Here is a 10,426-nt window from a genome sequence, read left to right as displayed (position 1 = left end):
GTTTAGTAATTTTAGACAGGTTTGAGGTCTTCACCATTAAAACAGGCCTTCTGAGATGTACACAGTGGGCCACATCCTCAGCTGGCACAAGCTCCAGTGGCTTCAGCAGAATTGCCAGCACCCTCTGAGTTGATAAGCCTATCTCTGTCACCCCACTTAGAATTGATACAAGATGTATCACAATCCACAGCTGACATTCTCAAACTTGAGAAAAGGTAAGTGGAAAGAAAGTACCATCCTACCTTTTTCTTTTCTTCATGCTGAAAGCAGCATTTAAATCTCCACTGCCAGCCTATTTGCATAGTTAAGTGTAAGAGCTAGCTTTATTCAAGTGCTAAAAAGAGACTGGGCATAGAGTGCCACCAATTTAGTGCTTATTGCTGCAGGGCCACTTGGAGATTGCATCTGCAACTGTTGTGTTATCTCTATGATCTCTGCATGACATGCCACTGCATGTCAGATAGAAAACCCATGTATGTGGATCCTTTGTTCAACTATCAGCACTCTCTATGCTGGATACTTCTTCAGGTACCAGCAGAGCCAAGTCCTCCCCATTCCAGCTTGTGCACAGAAGCCAGCTGTAAGACAAAGATAAGACAGGGCTGAGACAGTTAAGTATAGCATGCTGATTCAGCACCCACAAACACACTGGGTAGCTCTGTTACAGCCATCTTCTGAGGCATAAAGCTGTTGATGTATCTTAGTAAACAAAAGCAATGGCACTACTCGCCCTCATTACACAAATCAGACAGTATCATTACTGCTGTCTTGGATCAAAGTACTAGACTACTATGCCTATTACAGACTGGAACCAACTAGCCTTTCTGTTCTCAAACAATAACACTGTATGACTTTCAAAAGAAGGGTTTAGAGAAAGGTTATTCAAAGGGTCAGATACCTGGAATGCTAATGACACAAGGAAAAGAAAAACAGTTTTAAAAACTTTATGGTGATGATGGACTGCAGTTCTGATTGCAGGATGGACTGACTGATGGTAAGTATCTGTTACCTTTTCTACAGTACAGTGTGCCTTCTTAACAGAAACTTTCTCTACCTTACCACACTGAACTAAACTAAAAGTAATATTTAATAGAACAAGTATTTACTGTGCCTTTGTTAATATAATTGAATTTCTCAGGTGTTTTATTACTCTACTGAAAAGTACTGTGTCCACACAGAGAAGACCCCTTTGTTTCAATTCCCTCAGGTCTGATACTCGTCACTACCTTAGTCTTCAGTTTCCATTAGTGCAGCTTCTCTGTAAAGACGATGTAAAACACTGTAGTGAGGCGGGCACAGATTTGAAATGAAGTGAAATATTCTAAATCTACACCATTATTGCTGCCTATTTTAAACTTAGAGTGCAGCTGAAGTAGAGATAAAAGGTGACTGAGGTGAAGTCTTAACATTAGGGAAAAATATGCAGGTCTCCAACAAGAGAGAAAAACATCTTTCCCCCAAGTGTAAATCTATCTAATGAAAAATGATCTTTCTGACATTTAGATTTTTGTTTCAGCATTCTAAAAAGACTTAATTTATAATGGAAAAATGTAAAGTAACCTTCGCTTTTATGAGTACTCAAATCGTATTACACTGTCAGCATTACTAGATGGTCACTAGATATGATTAGATGCAACTGCTACAGAGGCCTATTATTTTAATGTGTAGAGGTTTATTCATATGGGCCTTAAAATCACTTACAGAGTTTAATGGCACTGGGTCACAAGGTACCCATGACCAAGGACCAGGACAGATAGCTTTCCATTAAATTTACTGGGTGATTGGTTATGTTTAGAACCCTTATTAGCATCTAGAAGAGCTCAGATTGCAAAATTAAGCTCATGCCTTTCAAAGGATCCGTTACTTTTGTTCTTCATGAAAGGCTTTCCTGTAAGAAAGACCATGCAAAGGTCTCAAACCAAAGGAAGGCGCACACATGCCGTCAAGGGGATGGGGTATCCCACTTGCAGTACATTCAGGGTAGACTTCAGTTTGGGGAAAGTTCAGAGCACAGAACCAAGGGAAGGCAGCTGCATCAGAGATAAAGTGTGAAACTAGAGCTACTAGAGCACACTAGAAAACAGTAAAGTTTGTCAACTACTACACTAAACCGTTCAGCTTCAACTCATCAAAACAGAAATTACTGGCAAGAGCAGTCCAAAGCACCCTTGTGATTTGTACTTACCACAGGACAGCCAGTGGAATTAGACAAAGGCCTGCTGATAGGAGGAAGCTAAAGCCTGAAAACCATGCAACAGTAGTTGCATAGAGAATATTAAAAACTGAAACTGAAACACTGCCGGTCACAACTTCTAAACAGGCAATACAAGCAAAGACAGCACCTGCCAAAAACAAATGGGTGAATTACAAACAAAACAAAATAAAACAAAACCACTTCGAAGTACTGAGGTTTATAAATCTGTCTACAGTATTTTTGCAAGTATGCAAGTAACAGGCACCACAGTATCATCCTTTGTCATGGAAGTGTCTTCTTTGGTGACTCCCGCAAAATACTTGGTAATTTAAATGGACAAAACCAACCCCAAACCCAACCATTTTGCTGAAGGAAACTAATTTTGTTTGCTACTATTCCGTCAATGTACCTACTTTCTTGAATCTGCTTATCATATGAAGTTCAACTGTACATCCCCACTAGCCATGTTTTGCACATGTCCATCCTTTACCCCTTCCAATTCTCTTCTCCATTCTCACTCTTCCCTTTCTTCTCTAATCTTCATTCTTATATGAGGAGAAGGCTCTGATCCAACAGACTGATGGTTCAGCATATAACCATCTCCTCTTTGTTTTTGAAAGGAAAGAAACGTTTTTTTGCGCTGAACTACCCACTGGGGTGGCAGCCTATCCCATCACTGTCTTGTTGAAAAAATTTTCCTAAGCTGCATTCATAATCACAGGAACAAAATGACAATAGGTAAGCAGAGAAAGTTGACAAGAGGCAACCTGATTCCTGCATCAAACTACTCAAGTAGCCAAAGCCCTGAAGAATGCCAAGAAACAGCAAAACCAGAGGTGTATGTTAGCACAGCTAGTACAAAGAGATCTTTGTTTCAGTGTACAAAGATCAGTCTTTTAAAAAATAAGACCAAACAACTCAGGAGAATGTTTCTAGAAAGTATGTTTCCCAAAACCTAGAAAATATATATGCCCCCCAAAAGCAAAATGTGGGACACTAGAGCCACATTTTGAGGCCTGACATGTCTTTTTCTGTGCTTCATAAGGAAAGGACTTTGCAAAGTAATGTGTTACATTTTTTGGGGACATGTTTAAGAAGTCACAGGCACCTGTGAAGTTCTGTGCCTATTCCAATATATCTCTCTCTGCATGTCAAAATCTTTTGAATGTAGAAGCCCTTGTAAAATCACGTTTGTATAAACCCTGAGCATTCTGCTTCTATTTTCCCATGGTCTTTATTTTAAGAGCAGTATCTCCTTTGAAGGTTGAAACTTGCAGTAGTTTTTAACACAATGTTGCTTAAATTCAGAATCAAAAGCCATTAATATCATGACACAAGATCATATGTGGAACTTGAAAGAATAGCAGTCTTAAAATACCACTACAGATCTGTTTGTTTAAGGGTAATCTTGGTGCATCTCTGTTCTGAAACACCATATTATTTTATTGTTTAAAACCAAATCTACTCACCCTGTTCACCAGTGAGAACCACTTTCGACAGCATGGATCGGAGAACAGGAATTGGCATAAAGCATAACAAAGATGGCACTCTCACTGTAAAGCAATGAGTCAGTCATGAGACACTGAAGGAATTAAAATGCTGGATTTTACAAAAGCATTGCAAATTAATTAGTCATATACTTTTGAATGCTTAGTTCCTCAAATCATAGAATCATAACAACATCAAGATTGGAAGAGACCTTTAAGATCATCAAGTCCAACTGTTTAATCTGTCATTTCACTGTAAACCCTAAACTATATCTTCCAGTGCCAGGTCCAGACACCTCTCAAACACATCCAGGGGTGGTGACTCCATCAACTCTCTGGGCTACCTATTTCAGTGCCAGACAACCCCAAAAGTGGAAAGTTGTTTTCTAGCACCTACCCTGAATCTCCCCGTCTCACCTTATGGCCATTTCCTCTAGTAAAAGGCAATAGAAAAGTCAAACTAGAAGCACAGTGAAGCACAATTATCCAAGCACAGAGACATTAAGAAATCAAATGTAATTGTATGGCACTAAAACCAAATCATAAGCAAGTAATTCCACTCTCTCTCCACACACTTCATCTTTTAATCAAATCCTAGATCGCTCTGATCAACTCTGTATATTTTACATCTCTATGACCCTTTCAAGACAGTGTGTCCAACATCCAACAACTGTACTCACTACAGACAACATAGCAGTATTTTCATATATATTGTTGACCATGAAACAATTGATTTTGAACTCACCTAAAAACATGAGCAGTGTAGTTTTGGCAAAGGCAGCCATGATCATTCCTCCAATGTAAGAAAATATCCCGATAAAGACAATATAAATGTCTTTGAGGCATTTAGAAAATAAGTAAACTCCTAAAAAACTGGTCAGAGAGACAGAGGTGAATGCAGCTGCTCCATATCCAATGTATACTTCATTCCAGCAGAGCGGCTCATCCAGTTCATACAGTGTAAAAAGTGAACTCCCACCAATCATAGTAAACAAATAAGTCATAAATGTAAAAAGTAACACAATTATTAAAATTCTCTTTTTATAAGGAGCAGTTTTAAAAAGCATGTACACTCCAGAAAATGTCTCTCTAACAAGTTCTTTACAGGATGCTGGTGCCTCATGTTGGAATTCGGATATGCCTACAGTGTCTTCCAGAAAGAATATAATATAGATGATATTAATGACATGAAGCAGAGACGCTGTCACAAATGTCCATGTAAAGCCTATTCCTCTGAGAAAGTAGCCAGATGACAGTCCTGCCAATCCAGACACAACTCCAAAAATCAAATCTACCACAGCTATTCGGGTTGTTTTCTGCTTCTCATCATGACACACATCTGCTATAAAAGCAAAGCCTCCTCCAAGGAAAGTTGCCATACTCCCAAACAGTCCAGTAACAAATGCAACTGCAAATAGGACAGAGAGTGACAAGGAAAAATATGATATTGCAGTGAGGCTAATACCAGCAATCAATGCTCCCATTGATGGTAAAACTAAAGACCTTTTGTGTCCCTGGCGATCTCCATTAGCTACAATGACAAAGGCAACTATAAGGCTGGGAACGGCCCCAGTTAAGTCCAACTGCATATTAAAAACAGAGGCTTTTTCTTGAACTTCCTGCAAATAGAAAACAAAAATAATAGTAAATATTATAATACATTGGGGAAAAAGTCTGTAACAATATTATTTACATAATTATTAGCTTGCAATATAATGAATAGCACAGTACATGCTCATAGACTATAAATGATACTGTTATAAAACATACTACAATGTAATTTTGTAAGATTATATGACATTATGATATATTATGCTATCATAAAATACAGCACATTAGAGTGTCTTTATAAAAATGCATTACATTACAGTAATCATTAATACAAAGGAATTGCATATTCAGACTCCAGCTTTTGTAATTTTACCTTCAATGTTCCTCAAACATCCCTTGTTACATTTTAAGCCAGAACTTAGTTCTTAAGACACAATCTTACTGGACACTGGGCTATTTTAATCTCTCAGAAATCAGTAGTAAACCAGTCTTTGATTGAGGAACCATGCTCCCTGTAGAATTATTTGAGAGGAAACTCTCAAATAATTCTACTGAGGGGGTTACAAGAATCAATTCACACACTAGAAGCACATTCTGCAAGTAAACAGATCAGGTATTGCTCTGACATCCCAGTGTACAATGCTACTACTAATAACAATAATAACGAGCACCAATGTGAAATACAGCATTAAACATTATGTTGACTCACAGATACATGAATTAACTGATTTTGCAAACACTGTAGAGCTCTGGGTTCAGAAACTGTCCTAATCAGTGATGGATAGATAGGCCACAGCAAGTATCACATAAAGAACAGCAGCTAACACTCTAACAATAAACTGTAAATGCCCATTACGGGGAAAATTTCAGAGTTCTTTTTAACAGAAGTAAAAAATCAAATGTAGCTGAAAAACAACAACTTAACAGAACACAAATGGCTGGAGAAAAAGAACTAAAGAAAGGTTCATTAAAAAAAAAGATCTTGCCATGAAACCAGCTGCTAAAGGACGCTCAGCAAGCTAATTCAGATCTTGTTTTTAATGCATAGATGCAGACCTGACAGACAGCAGCCACAACAGCTCTTTCAAAGACAACCACCTAATAAAACAGAAGAGCAGCAGGGGAAAAGGAAGTAACTTTACTCACACAAACCCTTTAAACTCTATCAGGTAATCTTTCAGATGCAGAGTAAAGTCACTATGCAAGTTTTCTTTGAGTTTTCTGAGGCATCACACAGACTTGGGCAGGGTTTGCACTCTTCAATCAGTAGCAGGTACAGCAGTGTGAGCCTGCCCACACAATTCTCAGACTGTATTCAAGCCACCCATATGCCACATTTCAGGTGTTTCCTCTGTAGCTAACACAATCCTGACCGAGTAACAGCCAAAAGATGAAAAATCCTAGAATTTACAGGAATGTACTTTGGGGAATTTTAAAAGCTGCTGAATGCTTTATAAATTCATATTTATATTTACAGGCAAAGACCACGTGTTTCTAGCTCAATCTCTTCCTTTGTTTACAAGATACCAGGTTTTACTGCAAGAGGAAAAGTCAACTGATCCTGAGGTCCTAAAGGAAAGCCTTCAGGATCGCCATCACTCTGAAGCTGCTTACTCTCTTCCCTTATGGTGTCATAACTGCCTTAGGACTCATGATGTCCTGTCCACTGGCCAGCACTGTTGTCACCCTGGAAGGGTCAAAACCATGAAAACTGAACAAACTGAGATGGAAAATGTTATTCTGACTTTTATCTCCTCCCCTGCTGACAAAGAGAACTCTGTGTAGTTGCAGACATTGTTTCTTTACTAGTATCATCATGTTCAAAGACATGAGCATCAAACAAATGCTACTACATTAGAAGAAACCCTAAATGTTATTATATATCATCTCAACCCACATTAACCATATATATAGAAATATTACTGCCAAACCATAATGAAGTGTAAAGCTGAGGGAATAAACCAGCAAATACTTGGATGTCCTTGTTTTGGAAGAAGTTGTGCAACATAAAGAACATGGGTACACATCCAGATACCACAAATGTCCATAAACTTGCTGGTATAAAAGATTGATGTCTACTGATAAGAAGACTAAAAGACAGAAGTACAGAAAAACTCCATTTAGAGTGTAAGGCATGCAACTGCCAAGTACATGGTTTTATAAAGCCAGTGGAAAGCAATACAGAAAATATTAGGTCAAACTCTCAGCTGCTTTAAAATCATGTGGCTCCATTAAACAATCAATGGAACTACACACATTTGAAGAGGAAGGTCTAGTTTTTTAATCTGTAAATTCACCGTACTCTGAAGAATTACTCATGGTGGACGGAAACAGGTCTTAAAATCACCAATTTCAAAATTAAAAGAATGAAAGTGAAGAAGCAGTTAACTTATATAAGGATTAAATTAAGAAAGAACTGTAGTGCTTGAGGTTGAACAATGTACCGGATATGATAAACTGACAGGCTCATAATATAAAAAGACATTACTGAGTAGCAAAGGAAAATTGGATAATAAATAAATGGGATGACAAACAATGTTTAATGATTAACAACGTAGCTCTTTCTGAGATAATAAAAAAAGACTACCCATGACAGTGATTGGAATGCTTCAGCTTTTATTCAAATTACCTTTGAACTCACTTTATTATAAAATGACTAATTTTCTTCAAATTGTAAGAAAAAAGACTATCCATTTTGAACTATATTCTACCTTTTTTTGCAGGCTCCAAGTGATTTTTGTCTTTAATTTCCTTTAACACTTTGCTTTGAAATAGACGAGATTCGTGTAAAGCTTCTTCATTCTCAGAACATAAAGACTTACACTAAACTATTAAGGGAGATGTTCCTCTGAAGGTTAATGCCAAACGGGGCCTGTTGGGAACACTCCTGACAGCAAAAGTTACAACATCTATAAACGTAAGTCAGTTTGGATGGTCTTGGAAAATCCAGAACACCTACTATACACTTCTTCAGGAAAGGGCCTGAAATTAAGTTACTGGATCTACTCTTCGGCACGGGACTATTACCCTAGCACGGAGTCTGGTTTCCACTTAAATTAATGGGTGTTTTGAGCATTTACATTCCTACGCTATGGTAACAAGCGTGGAATAAAAATGCAGGCGAAAGATCCAGACAAGAGCCTAATTGTTCAAAAGCTCATGGCCTACTGGCAATCACTGAAATAGAGGGAATGGAAATTTGGCAGGAAAGGGAAACTAAGAAGTTCTGTTGGCCATTATTCAACTGCTGCCTTGAAGGATTCATGTTCTCAGGTATCAAGTTAATTATACTTTTTAACCTTTATGCCAAAAGACCCAAAATGTGTGAATTCACCACCACATCAAACAGAGACACTATCTGAATTTCAGCTGAAATTAAGCACTCTGATTCAGTGGTTTGCAAGAAGAAATATGAAAGCCTTATATATATCCTGAACCATAGATGATGGCAATTTGAAAATCAGGTTGAATCTGGGGGGTTGCAAAATGCAAAAATGTTTGTGAAATGCAGGTTTCTTGGTGGCCTCTGCAATTAGAACTGTATGCACTACATATGGTTTTCTTGGAGTTGCTTGTTCTATATGACAAAAGGCCCATACACAGGACCCAAAGGGGAGCTAATACTATAAAAACCACTTTGCAGGAGTAACATACAAGCATTACTCAGACAATAATTGGTTATTATATCCACAGGTCAGCCCAGAAATCATGCTGGACTACAATTCTATTGACCTTTTTACTTTCACATTCTTTCTACTAAGACCAGCTTCTGTCACATGATGAAGAACCTACGGCACACTAAAAATCCTGAAATATTTCTTTGATCACCTTCAATGAAAGCACATACCACTAAAAATCTTTTACATATGACAAATGAGGTGTTGTCTTGTGCATATGCAGCAGATGAGAGGTTCAAATATGGGATGTGAGCAAAAATTTTCAAGTGCCACCTTTTCAGCAGCATAAGGCAATGCCAGCTGACTGCTTCCATAACTCCACCTTGTGTATAATTTACATTCTGATTCATCTACTTTCTGACCTACAGTGGTTTCATCTTTCACTTAGTCCAACCCAACTGCCAGTTGCTGTTGACAACAAGGATGATTGTTGCACCTCTCCTGAAAATATGTTCCCTCTGCTATCCCCACGTTAAACACGGTGATCATGTGGCCACAGAGTCTGTCAGAGCAGTGTACTGCTTCAGAAAACAAAAAACCCCAACACTCAAAAAGCAACAACCTCAAAACAAGACATAAGAGATTTCTGTTGAATCAGTGTCCCACTCTAATCCAAACCATGACCTGTAACTGCAGAACTGTGAGATACAACCCAAGGAGGGAGAGGGGAAAGGAAAATGGAGTATGATCATCTCTTCTGCTGACAACTCATAGTTAGGTCCCTCTTAAGTGTACCACTAAAACTGCACTGAGAGTGCAACAAAAGAGGTATCAAGCAACAACTAGCTATCCAGCATATTAAACTACAAAAAAGTGATAAAATGTAACTGGCCATGGGATGCTGTACTTTTCATGTCTTTATATTTCAACAAGGCAAGCCTAGTACTCTGAATGGTAAACCATCAATTATATTTGATTGTGAAAAGATCAGTTTGTCGTTCTTTCACATTAAAAGCACATTATTTTTCTTTTCATCTCCACTGTTCCTCATTCTTGTAATTCCTCTGAAATAAATGTATTCTAAATAGAGCTTATTCCTCAAAATTTTGGGTCATTTGCTAAACTTCACATGGTTACAGAGAACACTTGGAGCCACAAAGACGACTGATGGCTCAGAAACACATGCACAAAGGTCGCTGGGAAGGAGGAGCCTTCAGTTGTACCCACTGTAATGTCAGCCCAATGCCAACTTGGGCCCAATCCTCTCAGATGATTCTCAACTCCCCCTTAAAATACGAATTTATCTCAGCATCTTCCTGGAGACAAATCTTTGTCTTTAAAGCACTTCCACTGCCTACAATGCAACCGAGCCATGAGCCAGTGAAGTGAGAGCAGGTTACAAAATTACCGTTTTGCTGTCTATAAAAGGTTAAGTAAGGTTATAAAAAAGGAGGCCACGCTGAGGCAGCACCTCCTGGCTGCAAGTTTATTTACAGTTGTTGTCTCCCCCCACCAACACCTTACCTTCTGTTTGAAGTAAGACGGGCTGCTCTTATTCTGCTCGCAGTGACTGGCAT

General features: G+C 38.4%; 1 protein-coding gene across 1 annotated transcript; it reads right to left on the bottom strand.

Moving 5' to 3' along the window:
• Positions 1-325: 325 nt before the first annotated feature.
• Positions 326-10,418, bottom strand: SLC46A3 (solute carrier family 46, member 3; the record flags this gene model as incomplete). Its single annotated transcript, XM_009072847.1, has 5 exons — positions 326-578; positions 2,186-2,342; positions 3,664-3,747; positions 4,427-5,300; positions 10,374-10,418. Coding segments are annotated over 5 exons (1,248 nt in total), but the record flags the coding sequence as incomplete, so codon positions are not given.
• Positions 10,419-10,426: the final 8 nt, after the last annotated feature.

The sequence above is a fragment of the Acanthisitta chloris genome, unplaced genomic scaffold, assembly GCF_000695815.1.
Source record: "Acanthisitta chloris isolate BGI_N310 unplaced genomic scaffold, ASM69581v1 scaffold39384, whole genome shotgun sequence".
NCBI classification, from domain to species: Eukaryota; Metazoa; Chordata; class Aves; order Passeriformes; family Acanthisittidae; genus Acanthisitta; species Acanthisitta chloris.
Note: the sequence above shows the minus strand (reverse complement) of the source record. Positions and strands in the feature narration are given on the sequence as shown.